A 21,277-nucleotide genomic window follows, 5' to 3' on the forward strand; every position below is an offset into this window, starting at 1 on the left:
AATAACAGCCATTGTGTGCGTTATTCCCAACAACCACGTGGAAAGAAGGAAATTTAGGCGAAAAATGTAACGTTATCGTTGCTTCTTAAGTATTACTATTGTTATTATTATAATTATTATTACTGCAATTGTTACTAGTTTCTTTATTATCCCTTTCTTTTAAAAAGCAAAAGAGCTTTTTTTTATTACTTACTTAATTTACAATCTGTCCAAAAAGATAGTAAGTAAATATTTACACAAACATATTTTACATACTTATCGTTAGGGATATTGTTACCATTGAAAAGAACGACAGACAAGAACCCTTATGTAACATAAACGTAATTTGCGGTGATTTTTTAGCATTCATTACATAATTTGCCTTTGTTCAGTTCAAGCGAAATTTTGTTGAAATGGATTTGTAATTCGCAGAAAACATTTATTGGATCACTAGATAGTAATGGGGTTCCTGTATGATCAGCACATATATCGTAGTATTATCAGTGATCTGAACATCCGAAATGAAAATTGGACAGAGTATTTTGACTTAGAGCACTTGCCTGTGGCACTCGAGCTTTAATTTTAGACATTCTAACGATTATTGCTTTGTACCTTTCGAAAAAATTGTTTGGTTTCTGTTCCAGGCGTTATTCTGCCTTGCCTTCAATAGTAGCCCTTTGAGCCCAGCCCAAATGTTCCCGTCTGTTACTTATCTCAACTAAATAATCACTCAGTTAGCATAAAAGTAATTAATGCCCTAATGACGGTTGCACAAAATAACAATCTTTAAACCATATAAATCGGCCTATCCCCTACCGTCGCCATCTAATAATGAGAACCTAGTTGGCTGCTTGACGAGCAATTTCCTTTCGGATATTATCAGATATTTCCTTATGTTCGCCAATGTTATCAAGCGGACGGTTTGATCCAGAAGGGAGACGGTATGCAATCCGCCTCTATTCTATTTGTTCGGATATAATTGGCGTTGCCAGTCGTTGCCAATTGTTCGCATTCGAAGTATGCCAGCTGCCTTATTTCTAACGGGATTATCACACTCCACCTCATTTCAGTGTCTTCTCTTAATATCAACAGAGGAAAACTGCTTAACTTTAATAAGTACGTAAAAGTAACCTATGACTGCGTGTAAAATCACAACAACTTCAATGACTATCATCCATGATTACAATGTATTGGCTCTGTCATTTTCCACTTTACACAAATACATAGGCGTCGGAAGAAGTCCTTTAAATTTGAAAAGTAGCCCATTATGCCAGGCTTTTAAAAATGAAAAGTTACATACAGCTACACTTATGTCTGTCAAAAGCAAGTTAAAAACGCAAAATGGTTGATAATGCCAACATCCGTTGGTGACATGTATACCCACATAACCAAAAAAAAAAAAAAAAAGAAGTCGAATATATGCTTGGTCAACGACAATTAAAAAGTCACTTTCTTCTTAACATACCGCATATATACAGAGTTATATAATTCACAGCACACACATATAATATATAAATAAAATATTTCAATTTTGCCGCTGATTGTTTTATTCAGAGCCATTCGAAAAGCGAACGCGAATTCTTGAATTTAATCCTAGTGTTAGTTTAACTCTTACGATATTTCCTTTACCGCTTTATTGCTACTATACTTGCCATCTATTTAGTTTTTCTACGAACTGTTTTGCTATATATTTTCGTCATTTGTAAGGGATACATCCATAGAGTGTACATTTTTCCATCTTTGGTTACCAGGATATATAATCTATTATAGGCAATTGGGAAGATTCCGTTATCTATCACATTTTCCGAGTTATATTTGTAATGTGGAGTATCTATTTTGATATTGTATACACCTTCGGAACTGATTCGTCCAAAAATAAAAAAATCTCTTTTCTTAATAATGCGTACGAATTGATAAACTTAATATATTTGCTTATATAGTGGATGGAAGCATTGATGATATGCAAACAAACAAGATTCTGTCAACAGAATTAATGAAATCAATTCAAATATATACGAACTCTCGAAAGCAAATGGCAAGAAAAGACGGAATTCAAAACATTTGCATGAAATATAAATGTCTGTAAAACTTCTTTTTTTTCGCATAAATTAGCTTAAGCAAAAATATTAATAATACTCGTTTGGAAATCATAGGAAAAATTCTTTCAATTCCTAAAACATTGTTAACTGAAAGCAATCACAATCGAATGTCATATTAGATTATTTTCAAAATCAATTAATAATTATTTTGGAGAATAAGACAAGCCCCTTGAATGCTTTGCAAAACCGCGTAAATTTCCTAAAAATTCTCACAATAACACTAATAAACACTCAAACATTCGATCATATAATCAATTCAAACTTCAATTTCATTCAAATTCTATTTTAAAGATAATCATAATGAATGAATGAAGAAACCGACATCAATTGTTCAAAGTTTTTTTTTCCCATTTTTTTCCTTTTCAAGTAGAATAGAAATTAATACTACGACTCACCTTTCAAATCTTATTAAAATTTTTTACTCATTTAATAAATTACATTTGCATAATAAATAATCGGTCGATAAATAACAATTCTAATGCGATAAGTGTTAAGTGCTTGGTGAGAGATGTATTAGTTTTGTGAAACTTTTTGAAACATTCACAACAATGGTTTAAAGATGCAACTATGAATATTTTTTTTTTCAATTATTTGAACGGAATAGTACGCTCTACATAAATATTGATATGAAAATCTGAAATTTAATTTATTAGTTGTAACCTTAAACAACCCAAACTTTAACATCACAGACTGTTGTTGAAAAGTTCGAAACGAAAGCTGTTTATAATTGCAACGCTGACGTGATGAAATTGAATAAAAAAAAAAAAAACTTTTTAATCTTGAATGGTATCATTTGAAATTTTAATTAAGACGAATATAATTTTTTAACACGTATGGTTAACCGCTTTCAATAACTATCTCTGTGCTCTGTTATGTGTAATAAAAAACATTGATTAAATTGATATCTCAAACCAAAAGTACTTTATGCGTTCTTCTCATTTATTTATTTGTGTAAACATTTTTTTTTTTATTTCACTAATAGTACAAAGTTCAGTGTATGTCCACTACATATTTGAGGTCGGTGATGGTCAGGGAGAGTTACATCTAACAGGGGTAGGCAAACAAATGTATTACTTGTGTGTGTTCAACCTGAGAGCGGAAGCATTAGGAACCACCACAGCAGGTATATGCCCTTAAAAGCCAAGAGTCGCGGTAAAGTGCTGTGGCGAGATGTCCGGTGAAAATCCAAAGTTTTTTTCCTCTCTCATACTCGGTATATCAAAGGCTGCTGACACCGCTTAAAGCATTTTTTCTCCTGTGTAATAACATACAACAATATTGTTGGCATTAAAGTTTGCCTTTATTCCATTTACTCGACGTTATTCAGATATTTGGTGAAGTCTCGATTTATTTGATTATAACTCGGTCTCTTTTTGAAAGACAACATATTACGTAAGGGGCTACCATCTGCGAATAAACAAATGAAGTGTTTTGTTACGCGCAGAATGTCATTAACAAACATCAGAAGAGAAAGTCAAAAAGAGCAAAGTGTTGTGTTACTCCTGCATTCATGGGGTATTCTTCTGGGCTAAAGTCGTTAGTTAAAGCTCTCGTTGAATAACTTGAAGATATTTAGAGCGACGACCATTTTTTTTCCGAAATGGTGCATAGTATGGTTTTGCTTATCTGCGAAGTAGGTTAGCAAATCACAGCGGACGGATAGACAAGCTTATTTCAACCGATCGATCCAATAAAGGATGGGTCTATGGCAAGTCCGTGTGCGTGCTACGTGCACCGAGCCTTGCATCACAAGCGGTGTAGGGTATAAAAATTTAAAATTGCATTTAAAAATTATGTATTGAAGCAAGGATTATCAAGCTTCCTATTCATTTATTTCAATTCAGCTGAGTAGAGAGCAAATAATGTAAGCTCTTATAGCATAATACAATAAAATCAGTTCTTTTTATAAAAAAAAGGAAAGAAATGTATTCTGCTTGGCTCAAACGTTATGATGACCATCACGAGTTTTACAATTGTTTCAAACAAAAATTCATGGGCACCGATTGCTAGTTCTGCGAATTGCAATATAACTCTAATACGAAGTGCACACTTGCAAAAAAGAAAAAAATCCATCCATGTTTTTTGTTACAGGTAAACGATCAATAGAGTCATCAATGAAATATTCGGTATTTTTAAAGAAAAGTGCAGCTTTGCCTCATCCGGAAAAGTTTTAACTATGACGGTCAACTTTTCATTTTAATCATAGCGAGAATATCTAGCTCGAAGTTGTTGGCTAAATCTATGCATACAAACGGAGCTCATATACTATAATAGGCGGGAGTAAATTATGCTATCTCTTCACTATCAAATTCGTTATTTTTAGACTACATTAGAACTTTCCTACATTTAACATTCTCCAACATTAACAACGTTAAGAAACTTTTGAATGCAAAGTACGATAAAGACGTAATTAATTTAAAGGACGTGAGTGCTTTGTGATCAGATTAAGTAGAAAATTATAGAAAATGACCATGAACTTTGAAGATTATTATAATAAGGAAGAGAATGAGAATGCGATAAGAAACTTTCATTTTCATCTTCGCACAACAGAATATATTACATTTATTGATGCGAGTGCAACATGAAAAAAGATGTTCTTCACAGACCAAATAAAGTGCTTTTACGTTAAGTATAAACGTAAACTATTGACTCGCCGACTTGCCATCTGTATTTCGAACGTCCTCTTTCTCAAAAATGGCATTAAAAGACTTAAGCCCGCCAGCTATGTTTATTGCCAGTGAACTCATATTCAACAATTTGCAGCAGAAATTGGTCTACCAAGAATCTATTGCAACTATCTTGGTTGAATGGAAAAATTATTTCGATAGACTAATTGCTATTGCTATCAACTGATTAATCTATTTTTAAACTTTACACCACTTTTAATCACTTATTCACTTAATGACTCTTCTAAGACGGTCAAAAAACGTGATCGGATACGAAGCGATTTTAATAGCGTTCGTTCGTGGGGCCAAAGCACGTCAGTGTAACAAGCCTCGTCAATGTAGCTCAAAAATTAGAAACAAGAAACAAGACGGAAGGACAGACAGACAACTTTATATCGATCTATAAAAGGTGGATCCATCTCAAGTCCTTCAGGATGTTGTATACATACGCATTAACTTAAAACACCTTCATAGTACGAGTTATGTAGGGTATTAATATGACATACGTCACATATCCTCCTTCTGAAAGTTGAGTCAACTTACCACACAATGAGCTAAAGAGAAAAAAAAAAAGCAAGAATTTTTTTTGTTATTTCTTTCAATTAAATTTACGGCATACAATTTATGCTAAGAAAAGGAAAACGATAAAATTAAAAATAAATAATTGTATGCAACGCATGTGTACTGCATTCGAGGTCTGGAGTTCACTCACAATTTAATGCATGACATTGTATACATATAAAATGTGTATGCATGCGTTCAGTGATTGTTAATGCGCGCGAATTACTTCTGTAGTTGTGATTTAAAATGCAACACTTGTGCACTTAATTTGCTTTAAAGAGGCTACTCTACACTACTCCACTTGACTTTGTATGCATTTTATAAACCGATATTCCGAGAGGTGGTTGCAATGCTACAACATGTAGAATATAGAGGTAAAGAGGATTGGAAAGGCCTTCTTTCTTTTTGCTAAGTACGCTTTCAATTGAAACTTTTCTGTTAATTGAACAAAAGCCAATTAAAGAAAACAATGGAAAAATAAAATAGATGAAAGGGTTAAATCCTGCTTGAAGTCGTAGGTAAAGTCAAAAAGTAAAGTTTCAAAGTAAATAAGCAAGAAAATAATGTCCGAACCAAGATTACGATTGACTTTCCATTACCTTAAGTAAATAATAATTTGTAGATCGTCTTTAACCTTGTGTTCTCGGATGAGCTTCATATATCAAAGTTAAGGGTTTTTTCTCAAGTTGTCTAGCGGCAGTTGAATGGTTTAGGTAGGCCGAGAAGGCAAATATCAGCTTTCTTGCAGGGATATTTAATATATAATAGACAAAACTGAATTAAAGCGATCAGTTGCTCGATCGAGACATTACGTAACCTTATAAAATAATCGAAGCTCGCTCTGCTGCAACTCGTAAACTTTCGAAAATTAAATAAAGAATTTTCCTTACTACGTTTGTTTTCGTCATTTTTTTTTTTTATTACTATAATTATTATGTACCTTTGCATACGTAGAGTAAAGGTAACAGTATTATCTAAATATTCCATATTCAATATTTAGCTGCCAGCATCTTCATATTGAAAATATTTCTTAACATTTGCACATGTCGTGAGCAAAAAGTGATCAGTGAAAAGTTTAAATACACAATCATTGTCAAGATGAGACATGCAATCTTTGAGGAAGTACCTAATTAGAGTAAAGGAAAAGTTGCTTTTTAAAATCTGAAATAAGAGGAAGCTGCATAATTAACAAATATTTGAGATAATAGTTTGTACTTTATTTTAATTGCCGCAACTAATCAGTCACTAAAGACAACAAAGGACAAGATTGTTCTCTCATTTATAGAATTTCGGCGTATTACAGCACACAAATAGCGAATTAGCCGAAACTTAGTCAGCCTGGTGTGGCTGAAGCACCGTACGACGTCAATATTGTTTAACAAGCTTTGCTAACTTATTTTCTAATGCTATCTGTCGGCAGTAGTAGTAAATTTATGCTCGTCGCATATTAGTATATAGAGCCTAGAGAAATAACCCAGCACCGGCATGGATCATCATTATTTGCTCGGTTTTTCTAAGCTTTATTGCAAAAATGGTTCGGATCGGACAACTTTTTCAAACACTCTCTATGCAGCGTCTTATTATGACAAGCAGCTACGTAAAGAGCTGCAGGATGGTTTAGGGTATTTAATGGTAGGCTGTGGCCCACTATAGCGTTTTGGCTTCTTTTGACTTATATTGCAAACCTTTATACATTTTATACCATATTTTAATTTTTTAAACTTGTTTCCTTCTATTCTTCATTTCGTTATATTAAAAATGAACAACGGAATGAAAAGGAATAATGAAACAGATGGCCTTGTTTAAGTCAAAATCACGATTTCTAATTTACAATTTTTTCTTTAATTTTAAGAAAACACTTTTTTATTTGTAAATAGTCCAAATTCTCGCACACACATACACATACATAAATATTTAACTTGCAATCAATTTTCATGCCCTCCACTGAAATGTAAAAGTTCATCGTATCGTTTTTGCATGAAGAAATTTTCAAGGTTTTAAAAATTGAGGCGGAAGGCTAAAAGGTGGCGATTGCAACTGAATATAATCCTTATATAATAGCGAAACAGCCTTGGCTAAGAATTACGCTTTCAATACGTTTGCAACAGCAACTGAAAACATAAGATATCAACTTAAAATAGAGAGCAAAATGCTTCAAATTGATTGATCAACACTCACAATTAACTGATAAATGTACAATTTTAATATATTGAATCAATAGTGAAGAGAAACAGAGCGAGAGAGAGAGAGAAAGAGAGAGAGACTCCTGGCTTTTGCTTCAAAATGTAATGATTTCCTAAAGTAATCTCTTCTGAAATCATGGGTGTGTGTACATCGGACCTCTATGATTTTTCTCATATAATGCTTTCGAAAAGGTAAAATTCTCTATTCCCATTAGGCTATCTGAAGATTTCCCCTACAGGGCAATTTATATATGCCCGGGATAGCTACTCTCACCACCAGGGTACTCTGTTTGAATCCGCCCTAACATACGGAAGCATTTCTGAATGTAAGCGGTCCCGTCCGTTTGTTTCCTTATTCCAACCGCACTTTGGCCACATATATGTTAAGATAGTCGATCCTCCCCGATCGGGCAAGCACCTTATCTCGGTTCGTGTTTTTTGCCGGTGTTTTACACACAAACGAAACGTTACACTAGAGTCTTTTCCTTTTTACATTACATTGTTAGACTTTGTGTACTAAATAAAGACTATTTCTGTTCAAATTCTCTAGGTTATCACAGTACGTGTATCATTTTGTTGCATATTTTCTTATGTTACCGTAATATGGATACCGTTTTTTTTTTCTTTCTCCTTTATTTCATCATATTCTAGTTCAAATCTTCTAAAGTTCCACAGTAGCGTCTTCGCGCTCACCTAACCATTGACAGGATTCTTCAGGGAAGACTTAGACTGACGAGATTTACTTAATCGCTGAACGCCATTTTTGCTTAGCAAACTGTCATCACACAAACCACACTTGTTTTCGACCGTCTCGTTAGGATTTTTAGCGTCTCTCACTGCACTGCAACATCTGCTATCACGATTCGCTGTAAAAAATACTTATCGAGGAAGCGATAATTTGAATAATTTTTTGAACTGAACAAAGGTAGAAAATATCAGAAATATTCAGAGAGAATTCTTAAGAGATCTAAACCAAAAATCTGCCTTTCATCAAAATCCACTGAGTGACTTGAAGCACAATTTTGTTGAAATCATTCAGTCTCTACTTCTTATAGGATAGCACTATAGGGTGTTACAAGACATTATATATATCGAGCTAGCTGTGTAGTTTTACTGATAGTTTGGTTTTATTATTATTTTTATATTTTTTAAATTGTTCATTTTTCGTTACTTAATTCTACTTAATTGTTATTATTGTTCGGAATTTAAAGTCTAGTCTTTCGCAATACATAACAACCTACATTAAAGACACAATGCATTCATTGAATCGTCGTGCATATTTCAATTTACGATAAAAAAAAAAAAAAAGCTTACAACAACTGTAACAAGACAAATGTATTCAGCATAAATTTAAGCGATGCTAAATTTTTGGATAACATTTTTGAATAAACAACACACATTGTTGAGTAACCTGGCCAAGCCTTCTCCGATAGCAAAAACAAAAATTGAGATATTTTTTTTTTTTTGTTATCTATATACAGCTTGAGGCCACACATTGCATAAATACAAAGTGTAACAAATTTATAATAATTGTGTTTGTTTTATAAAAGCCAACAAACTTTTGATATAATATTTAAAACTCACTTCACAATATGACTCTCGATCGAAAGCATAAGAAACTTTTTGCCTGTTCTCTCAAACCATTAAAGCATATGAATATCACGTTGTGTTCTTAACCTTTAATTAAAATATATTATCCCGCCATAATTTGAGGACGAGCAGCGATACAGATTATGAAGATGAATCTGTTTTGTGGTGAAATGCTGGCAATGTAAAGTAACATTCGAATGGTTTTCTTATCTCACGAAATACGTTAATGTAATGTTATAACAACGATAACTGAATATTTCACAATATATACCACGAGACCAATCATAAGTAAATGTTTGAAAATTATTTAAAAAACGAACTAAGGAAAAAAAAACAAACACTATAGCGAGCAACGGCCCAATCTTAAGTTACGTACACCAGTTTACAGATATTCGCCTATTGACTTTCCAAAAATGCGACCTTATAATGGAAGTGATCGCAAAAGTAGTCTGATCAGAAACATTTCCAATAGCGATCGTCGCTTGGATGGATACCGTATCTTAACCACTTCTCGGTGTTGCATACATACATTCGCACAAACTTATCGGGGTAGGGTGTAAAAAGTTTTTTAGCTTAAATGCCCGTATCCTCACTGAATGAATAAATACAACGTAGTGGTTTTGTTCGCCACCAATGGGAGGAGCATCAGCCTAGGAACGCAACGATTACAAATGCTTTTCTTTGATTATAGTGTACAAAGGGAGTGCAGTACAAATCAATCATTTTTATCCCTACTATATAGGATGTTTATTAGATTTGTCAAGTGTTTGCATAGATATAAGAATCCCATAATCCATAAAGAATATGCGTACCTGATCAAAACACTTAGCGGATGCCGTACACTTTAGCTGTGAGTGCTTCTTTGTGGCCGCATTAAAATTGAGATAAGGACGTCGAGAAAGAAATTTCCAAAAAAAAACCAATTTGAAATTTTTCCAAAGAAACAACAAAAAATGGCGATAACTGAATAACATGCATATAATTTGTTACACCAATGCAAGGACAAATTATTGCATATTTAGGGTCTTGTGTATATGGAGCGAAATTCGAGGGGATGTCGCCGGACCAGGGTAATGAAATTAGGTTTTTTATGACAGGTTTTAGCATTTTTCACGACATATCAAAAATCTGTAGTCGTGTCATGTCTCTGGTTATAACAAATTGGTTATAACATAATTTGCACATCGCATTCTTTTAGTATTTGTTCTGCAACTTTGCATGAGATTTAGTGGCAATAATTCAGCTTTTTTGATTTTGTTTTCATACTTGGAGGTTTAGTTTGTTTTATATGTGCGCGTTTGCTCATATTATTCAATTTCGAACACTTATTTTACATGTGCGTTGTTTATTGCGGAATAAAAAGTTATTTAGCAAAGACATTTTTAGCGAAGACACGGCCCGTAAAATATGGGTGGGCTACCTTCACTTCAGTATCGAAAAGGTCTATGCAAAATTTTAAGCTGTTTGGGAACATACACAGATTATGAAGCTTTTGAAACTTATTTTTGAATTTTACAGTCGAAATAAGAAATCGATAATATTGCCGTTTTTAACAGTAATATCAACAAGTAAACAAATCATATTCAGCTTTTATATTGAAATAGAATATGCAAATATTTATTGTTGAAGCTTATGAGCAATAAGCAAAATACACTTCTATTTGCTTTTGAAAGCAACGCTCAGACACCATGTTCATGCCGAATTTGAAATCGATATCTTTATTTTTGTGAGAAGATCCCTTACGACCGGCAAATACACCGACGGACGGATAAACGTGCCTCGACATATTCAGAATTTGTTACTGATCCATAGTACAATATATGCAAAGAGTTTATGAACTTTTTTCCAAGGCGTTGCAAAGGTTAAGATACTTCTATATTGGGCGGGCGTGGCTGATTTGCTCATTCTTACGCTGGCGTTATAGAACAAAACTTGCAAATTTTTATAGTTGTCTCTGTTGTTGTTTATAAATAACTAGGAAAATTTCCATCCGTTTTGCTTTAGAAAACCAAAGTCTTACCACTTTATGTTATATCGTGTGAATGTTCATTGACCGATTTGCACCATTTTTCATGTCAGGCTACATGCTAGAATTTCCAGTGTCCATACAAAATTAGAAGCCGATACCTTTATTTTTGCGCTTTACACAGACAAGCACATGGACAGACGGACAGTTTGAAACTCTTAAATACATTATACTTCATAGCGTATCTCTCTCGCGCCACCATTCTCGGTGTTGCAAACATTTTGACAATATGAACATTCTCCCATTCCATTAGTGGTGGATGTAAAAAAATTTATTTTTATAGAATTGAAAAACAAATGAACCTCGCCACACAAAAAGCATAATAATGATGACTCATTTCGAAAAGAAGGGAGTTTCTATATGCATGTAACGCATGTACGTGTACAATAAAAATCATTTGTTTAAACTCAACTGTCAGTTGAAATAGAAACAAAAAAAAAAAAAAAACAAGGAATTATGATAAGCGCAAAAAATCGAATGCATAAATAAGCATAAATGCTTAAATGTATATAACAAAAAATAAATGAACAGAAATGAAAGAAAAAAGAAAAACAAAACAACTGTAAACATTAACTTGAAAACCACTTGAATGAAAAACGCGCAAAATAATAGAAAATATATGCGACACCAATAACAAAACAAATTACGCGCAGAGAAATAAATAGAAGACTTCTTCGTAGTCCAAAAAAACGAAAAGCTTGGAAGAAAACTGATTATAATAATAATAATAATAATAATCAATTAAAGAAATACAATAAACGAATCAATACGCATAGAGATACTAATCTACACATATGCATGTATGTGTATTTGTAAGGCTAATAATGAATATTCTTGATTTCAAGCAATTTATAGTAAGTAAATCATATTTGTCTAGCATCGTCGCTGTTGGCTTCCTAAAACCGTATGCGGGTTATTTGTTAATTGAAAATATAAAATTTCACTAACAGTCTGCTCTTGCCAAGACTGAGCGTGTGTGTGTGCCTATAAAAAAAGCGGGAAATAAACAACGATTTGTAAATGTCTGCGTACAAAATTATTAAGAAAATTGAAAGTAATTGTTTTCATTAAACACAATATCATCGTATAATGCATTAAGCGATGTAATAAATGCAAAGTTTAAGACGAATCTTTAACACCCTCTCAGGCATTTATTTTTAATTCGCCCGAACAACAGTTGCAGTGAAAACAAATGAGTTTTATATAATAAATATTTTAAACTTGGTCGCCTGTTTTGACACCACGTGTTATATGCTGATCTCTGTAATGATAATGATTCTTCTTCTCGCTTGCGTGTGGCGCGTATGCCAATCGCAAAAATATAAAACGACTTAAACTTAACAAATAAACGCTACCACCATCTTAGAATATTAAAAATGTGTGTCCTATTTCTGGTATTTTTTATTTATTTATTTTTTTCATATCTTGTGTCTTAGTGTCATTAGTCACAATTAAGTAAACTAAAGTTAAAGAAACAAGGAATTGTAGTAAATGGAAAATCATAAAAAACAATAATGCAAAATGTAAGTTCAATGACTTTAACGAAGCGTTTGCAGCTCACGACAACATAACGGGGCTGAAGTTTTTCTTTGTTCATAAAAATGTCGGCCACAACTAGTACTCGCCCATCGCCGGCGACTACGCCGCTCTATGAAGGCTACGCTACGATACGGGGACGTGGCCTAACCCGTTCTCTATCTATCAGGGCAAAAGAACTAGAGGCCGCTGCTAGTGGCCAAACCAGTAGCGATGTAGTAGATATATCGATGGCTCAAACAAATCCAATTAATGATCGAAAACGTACCTTATCGTTGCGCAATGACTTCTCGCAAAGTCCTTTTAAAACCTCCAATAGTTTGGGAAATAATTCGGAAATGTCTCAATCGTTATATCAATCCCCACCGGCCGTAGAAGATATTTACTTAAGTCGTTCAATGGCTAAACCGGTTAAAACACCTATCATTACCAGCGATATGGAACCTTTATACGCTTCTAGCAATTCAAGCTTTCGTCCATTGTCCGATGCCAGCTCTTCTTCGGGTGGCAACAGTTCGACAGCTGGTTGCCGTGACAGTGTAGTTGGTTCTACCGGATCGGGTAGCATTACAACGGATTATCAAAGCCTTAAGAAAAACTCCCGATTTTCATTGGATTCTCTACACTCTAGTAATACACCAAAAAGCCCTGATTATAATACAGCTGATGAGGAACACATTTTCTTATATACGGCGCCAGAATCACCGAAGCATAGGTTGGATAGTGGAATAAGAAATTCTTACGATGAGTCCTCAGAACGAGGATATTCGCCGCTTAATAAAAATCTCTTGGAAATGCAAGAATATCCGTTGATTGGGCAGAGAACACCATCAGAACATTCTCAGTCATCGAATTCGCCGGCAAAATCAAGAAGAACATCAATGGGTAGCATCGGCCACTACACTCGCAGACCATTAACTTTAATGTCTTCGCCACCATTTCAACGCAGTAATAGCGAAAGTCCCACGTACATAACCACATCAAATAAACCTCCTCCCACTCCAGTAAGGCGTGAAAGCTTATATGCCAAGCCAAAGATTTATAATAACAACGGGCAACAAAATTTATGCCGAACTACACCACCACTAACTCCTTTCGATTCGAAAACTCATCTCAATTGCTATCAATTGACTTTGCCCCCTCAACGAAGTTCTAGTGCTGAAATTTTGGAAAGAACGTACACCAGCCATAGCTTGGCTACAATCGATCAAGACGCTGAATTGGTAGCGGTGCCGTCTGCCATGCCGGTCCTACAAAACCCTGTCGATCGTCGTTATCACACTCTGGGCCATATGAGAGTACAAAGTTTAGGTAATAGTTTACATAGAACAACGGAATCCCCAATGAGTTCTATGTTGAATATGATGTCTGGCTCCTATTATGGAGCACGAACAAGTCACGGTTATCAATTGTATAATAATTATTACGCAAATAAATCGGCGGGTAATATTTATGCGTCAGCTGAAGCAGCCGTAGAAGATTTGAATAAACTAGCTCCCGAATACATGGATCCATTAGATTTCAAAATCGGCTGCCAAACTACATTGCGAAGTAAACCGATAATTCCTTGGTACGAGTTGGCTATACGCAAAGATTTAAAACGTCAGTCATGTCCGCCCATGAACTCTACAACGTCTATGCTTACAAGCGTAACGCAAACGTTAACGCCGGCAAGGAGCACTGAACAGGTTAATATATACACAATAAAAAATATTTCCAAGTGTTTTCATTTATTTATAAAGCTTTAAAATATAAACTGTCGGTACATTGTTACTCGATGATACTGCCACTTGCTAGAGGGACTCTTTGCGGAATACTTACGACTTTCCGTCTGTTTACACTGAATAACTCAATAACATTAAATGGAAAACTATTATTTTATACAAAGAAAGGTCAAAATCACTGAATTTAACCGTTATGTAGATTGATTCTTCGCATTACTTTATCACTTTCACCAATAGATGTCGCTGATCAAAATACATGCAAGCTCCTACTATATTGTAGCATAGATAACCATATTTGGTAATTAGGATTTAAGTGAATACATAAACTCCGCGGCATTCAATAATAGCCGTGCTGCATTATTGATAGTGGAATACTAATTTTGTGCTGCTTCGATCAGCTTTAGCAAATATTTTCCTAAATTTAAGACAATTCAGTCATGTGCGGCACTGTTGACATTTTCGAAGCAGCAAACTCGGAGATGACTATATGATGACTACCATAAACCTCTCAACTAAAATTTCTCATAATTAACAAGTGAGATGAAGTTCATATCAAAGCAAATAAAATTTTCTTAAGATTTCTAATGAGAACCTACAGGCATTTGAAATTTGTCCATACCGCTAAAATTAACATTCTAATGCTCTCTCTCTTTTTAAAACTTGTTCCTACTTTAAAATATTTAAAATTCCAATTCACACTACGTAGATAAAATCAATATGGATTTTATTACAATGAAATGGCATTTAAATAACATTTATTTACAAAGGTGCCTGTCTATCCAGCAAATAAAGAAATTGTTCTAGGAAGTATGGAATAATTAGATAGAAAAAATCTTGATATTTATTGAATGCGGAATTGCTATATATGATACATACATACATACTAAGTAAATATATATATTTGTACATATATATACATATGTGTATTCATTTATTGCATATATCACAGCTAACATTAGCTTATTTAATTCTATGCACCTTGATTGCCGTAAGCCTAAGGTGCGGTTGATTAGTATTTACGCAGAAAAAAAATAAAATAGAAATGAAACGTAAATAACATATAGACAAGAATACTATTATAAGAAATTATTCAAATTCAACGTAACAAACAAAATTTTTCAAAATTTCTTGAAAATTTAATTTTTGGACGAACGCTTGAAAATTATTTTTATCTTGGTGGAAATTTTGCAAACTAATTATCTCGAAATAGTATACAAACATTATGACGTATTTAGTTAACGAAAACGAATCAAGACTGTCTCGAGAACGTTTTTAAAAGTAATTATGTCCCGATGGAGAAACAGAAAGCGAATTTGATTGCTCGACAAATAAAAAAAAAAAAAAAAAAAAAAAAAAAAAAAAAAAAAAAAAAAAAAAATGAGTAATCGCCGGATACTCTCGTCCGTCGTTACGCTAGAGACTGAGGAGCATTTATTTTTCTTTTTACTTGTGCAACTTAAGTTTCCAAGTCAATTCATTGTACCTGTTTATCAGTCTTTACAAAAAAAAAATAAATATATATACGAGTTTCACACGTTATCTTGAGCTTATTTTTGCAAATTTATTTATCTTATAGCCTAAATTTGGTCTAAACTTTTACTGTCTGACATTGCAAAAACCTTAAAAGGATCTAGACGAGAGAACAGCTGAAACGGGGGTATGGAATGTAGAAGCTAGACGCAAAATTACCTTTATAAGACCGTAAAAGTAAACTTTAACAAACGCAATTGTCATGAGATGATGTCGTTTATAGTTGAAAAAAAGTACAATTTATGAGTATTGAAAAAAATAAAATAAAAAAAAAAAAAAATGTTATAAAAATATAGCTTTACTGACATTAAGCTGCATTTTCACAACAACAACAATAACAACAACAGCAACTATTAAATCTAACATTAAATGCGTTTCAGTTTACCAAGCGAAGCGTTTCTCACAAACAAAAAAAAAAAAAGAAAAAACAATACATATGCGTGGTAGTGTTGGTCTTGCAGCGACGGTGGTGGCGGCGGCGGCGTTGTTGTGCTTGCCATGAAAAGACGGCATAAGAAACACAAAGAGAGAAATTGGGTCAAATTAAAGCGGAATTTCATGTAAAATGTTTCTTAGGTTTTTTATTTGGCGTATTATAAAATATTTCGTTTTAATACCTCATACGAGGTTGACAACAGTGTATGACTTTCGTAGACAGGGCAGACACAGGCATTATAATTCTGTACTTTTTACCTTTAACAACAGGATATGTACCTCAAAGAGATAATTCATTTGAGTAATAAAATACATTCGGAATACGAATGATTCGCCCATGTGTCGATGAGTCCTGAAAATCTGTAAAAAGTAAACGCTTGAACTTGGCAATTTCTCGGAATGGGAAAGTGCTCGCCTACAAACCGCCAAAGTCAGAAAAATCAATAAATACTACTACGGCCAATACTGCATATTTCTTCAAAAAAAAAAAAAAAAAACTTTAAATAATTAAAATTTCAAACCTAAAAAACACGACAAAAACTTTTCTTATATTATTTATACATGATCCCCACAACTTTCATATATTCAACCGCCAACAATCAATTGTTTTTGCCTTTTTTGTTTTTTTTTTTTTTTGTTATTTTTACAAAATATTTTCAGTTTACTTGTAATTTTATTTGTTAACATCCGCTTAGACGCTTTAGAAATATTCATGTTATCTTAAAACAAAAAAAAATAAAAAGCTTAACTCGTAACAATGTTGTGATCAACAGGTTAAGCCAAGTGGCTGGCTGGCCTAGGTGCACTTGTTGGTTAGTTGTTTGCATTGCACTTAATGCTGTTATTTTTTTATTTTTTTTTTTAATTTTTATTGTACCCTACATTACTTGCGGCATAGAATGTTTGAAAGTTTTATGCAGACGTCTATCCCGGAATTTTTATATTCAATTAACAGGAAGCAAGTTCGAGTGATTTTCTTCGCCTTTTCTTGGGGGGCAAAATCCCGAAACGGATTGGATGGGACAATTGTTAGCGACCGCTTCGCACACAATAACTTATTTTGAAAAAGTCGTTACATGAAAGACAAGACAGTTACGGTGTATTGAATGTATGGCAGAAGTGTGGGTGTGATTGGACCACTTTTTTTTTTCGTAGACGCACCCGGTATGTAAACGTCTTTGCAAAAAATAAGCGTTCTTACGCCAACAAGGTGCAATTGTTATATGTTTATATGCACTTTTAATAAATTCTTAACTCTATCTCTCTCTCCCTCTTTCTCTTCCTCCATTTCGCGCTCTTCCTCTCTGTTCGTCACACATTCTATCATTCACACACTCTATCATTCTTTGTTTACATCGTAATATGCGAGGGGCTTATTTAAGGGTATTTAACGCCCGACATTGCCGAAGTATAACAAAGTATAACTTTGCTATAAAATTGTCGACGTTATTGCAATTTTGTGAAATCAATCAAGTTAAGCGCAAACACGCAAAACTAAACGACATTAATGTTTACTTATTCACTAAATGACATTTGAATAAATGAGAAAATCTTTTTTTTCATTACTCGTATAGAAAAGGCTCTGGCTTGCATTAGTCGATTGTAGATAGATGGATTGTAGAAGATATCCTATGCTTGTATTGATCTGAAATATACTTATGTCAGATTTCAACTTCATAAGTGTTCCTTCTATGTCCTTTAACTTAACCTTTTACATATTTCATCAACAAAGATTGTGTCATAAATTTTTATTTAATTTATTTGAAAAAGTAATAAAGATGTCACACATCATGACAGTCTCGATTACATAATCAACAAAACAATGATTTCATTTCATTCCATATATCACGGGTGCAGTAAAAAATATTCTTTTGATTTCATCATTTTTTTTTTCTATACTTTTTTACGCAATAGATTCAATAACAATATTGAAAAAGAAAAAAAAAAAACTAGGTTTCGTACGTTCATTTTGCTCCGTCGCTAACACAAAAGTTTCGCTTGAAATAAGCTGACATCAACTTATAATTTATTTGACATTCTGTACATTTTATGATCAGAAAAAAAGAAACAGTTGGAGAATTTTGGCTAGTTTTGGGACAAATATGGATAACATTGACTGAAAATATTTTATATATATGTACATGCATACATATACGTATACACACATGCATAGATTTTTTTTAGCAAAATTGAGCAGGCATTATAAAAAAAATTCAGAAGCTACGTTGTTCAGTGTGCTGATCAACAATCGTAGTCGTCACGTTTCTCATCTTCCACGCAGCACACGAGTTTGTGTAGAAAGACTCAACTGAAGTCTTTTCATTCTAGAAGCAAGCCTATTGAAGCCTTACTGAACGGAAAGAGTAACGCCTACTGATAACAACGGAGAGGATAGGACATTCGACATTAGCCCTGCAAATATTTCCTGAGCGAAGTTTGCTATATGGAGTTGAATTTGTTTATGGTGAAAAATGGCCACATCATGGCCTTTGTCGTAATGCTCCCATTTTTCATTTTCGAGTTGCATCAGTTGGTGTTGGTAGCTTTCCCTAGTGATGGTCTTGGACTTGGTTCAAAGTATGATGTACAGCGAGCAGCTGGCACTCCCCAATGGGAAAATGATATATATATTATTATATATGTATTCTTCACTGCCTAATAGAGGACTTGCTACCCTTAAGGTTTTTTTTTCCATCCAACTCTCAGCGAACCAAATCGCTATGGACTCCTATCGCGTGCTTCAATGGAATCTTCCATGATATAGGAAAGATGAGAAAGCAGGGTAGACAAAAGCACCAAGTGTAGGGTACAAACATATCTGATAATTACTGGATAAAATTGGTTGAATAGCGTCTTAAGATTTATAACCAAAATAATGTGAATTTTGTTTGTCAACAATCAAAAATAATGAATAATGGATGAACAATGAAATAGAATTGTCGATCCTAAGATCAACCGGATCTGCACTTAAAGCAAATAGCGCTAAAGCAACGGAGAAGCAGAAAAACAAAAAAGGTAAACAGATGCGCGGAGAACGTAAAGCTTCTGTAAACTTTTGCAACAGATGAACTGATCATGCTGTTCAACATATTCCTTCCCTCTTCATATTCATTATACGAATTGAGAGGAGGAGAGGGATTTCCACTTAATAATTACAGCTATCTTAAAAACTCTCGTAAGGCAACTCTCTGCGCAAATCACTCTTGAACGAACTTACTGGTAAAATCAATGCAAGCAAAACAATTATGAATGATGAACGAATAAGAAGGAAATATCAGTACCAGACTATAATCAAATATTTTCAAATTATCAGTGATATTTCTAAAAAAAAATTTTTAAATTGATATTTCTAAAAATCAATAAACAGTAAAAGCGAACCATAGGGAATGTGAAGGTCATTAAGTGTTTATTTTTGACATTTTTGTATTGATAAGGTTTAAAAATTATTATTATTTCAATACTTAAATAATCATTGATATCAAGAGACGATTTCATAAGTGTTTTGTTAAAATTTTGCTGCAAAGTTCAAGTAATTGAGTTAATCTTACAAATGTGTTTTATTTTATCGACATTTTATTTAATCAATTTTTACGATTTTTTTCAACTCGTAATATTTTGATTTCATTTCATTGCTACAAAATTTATGTGGTGGTTTTAATTTCACAGACACACTGATGTAATAATTTTCTTAACGTTTTTCCAGTTCAGTATTCAGCATTAGATCTTGTGGTATATACAGATTGTCTTACCATTTAAAACATCAGAGGCGTAGAGTAAGAAACCCAGGTTAGATTCATTTATTTGTCTTGAAAAGACTGTGAAATATTATCTTGAAATTCTTTATATATACCGATCAAGTTAAAGAAATAAGCAAAGTTCTCCAGTAACGACGATTCTCGTGAAAGATATCTCAAAGTATTTTCATTTTTCTAAATAAAGGCAGCGCATAGATCAGCAGAAGTTATCACTTAAGCCTAAATAGATAAAATAAGCGAATCAACCCGCCTACAACTAACAAAATGAAGAGTGACATTGTCATCATTACTTTAGACGTTGGTTGGATACGATAAATGCTCCCCAATGCATATATAACGGTTTTGTGGTTGTAAACAAAGCTTAGCTTTTATAAATCTTAAATAATTTGTTTTCTGTTTCGTTATCCTCAACATGCGAAGCGCTATATAATGAAATTGTTGAAAACTAATCTCTGGAGAGATGTTTCATGACATTAATTCGAAAAAAATGAATATATATATGTGTATATATATATATATATATATTCATTTCAGAAATAAAAGGAAGAAAAATCTGGTTTTTATAAAAAAAAAAAAAAAACAAAAAAAACATACGCAAGCGTCTTGAAGTCTTTCATACAGATGCTGTATATTGATCTTAATGTTGTGTTGAAAGGCTTCTCTCTTCGTATGGTTGTAATACAGAATAAATGGATGTGCAACGTAATTTTTATTTTTTTAATTTTTTTTTTTTTTTTTAGGCTACGTGTTTTTGTAGAGAGTTAGTTGTAAGTACATATACATGCTGACTTTGTGCACTCGTCAATATATAGTTGTAAATTATTTGATCTTCAGCCGCAGGTTAGGCTGACGTGCCGTGCACATACTAATACCCAATGACTTTATATATTTGTTTACTTTTCTCTGATTTTTGCGACGTGGTCATTAACGAAGCAATTTTCTTACGGTATGCATAACTTTTGCTTAATAGAAAGTCATTTAGTACACATGCGTTTTTGTGCCTGCAAGTAAATATAGTAAGTTAAGGGAGAAAGTTCGTGGCGTTTTTCCCAATGAATAGATTTGAAGTCGTAAAACTTTGACGAAACAAATCAGGTCGAGACGCACTATGATGCGTGTAGATCATTAATATAAAAGACACGGTAATCTGTGTTAGCTCAGCCCGAACTAATTGCATTGTGAAAATGAGTCTA

General features: G+C 33.4%; 1 protein-coding gene across 12 annotated transcripts in view; it reads left to right on the forward strand.

Annotated features, from left to right (window-relative positions):
* Nucleotides 1-21,277, forward strand: part of LOC119633982 (protein sickie) — a 320,882-nt gene that overhangs the window by 279,523 nt on the left and 20,082 nt on the right. For 3 of the 12 annotated variants that reach the window (XM_038027867.1, XM_038027870.1, XM_038027871.1), the window contains exon 2: nucleotides 12,541-14,328. The exons of 8 other annotated variants lie outside the window; for them this stretch is intronic. In XM_038027867.1, coding sequence (XP_037883795.1) covers nucleotides 12,706-14,328 — 1,623 coding nt within the window. In that variant the 5' untranslated portion in view covers nucleotides 12,541-12,705. Of the gene's footprint in view, nucleotides 1-11,839; nucleotides 14,329-21,277 lie in introns of those variants that run through there. One more of the 12 variants, XM_038027869.1, reaches the window with a different exon arrangement.

Source organism: Glossina fuscipes, unplaced genomic scaffold (assembly GCF_014805625.2).
Source record: "Glossina fuscipes isolate IAEA_lab_2018 unplaced genomic scaffold, Yale_Gfus_2 2, whole genome shotgun sequence".
Taxonomy (NCBI): domain Eukaryota; kingdom Metazoa; phylum Arthropoda; class Insecta; order Diptera; family Glossinidae; genus Glossina; species Glossina fuscipes.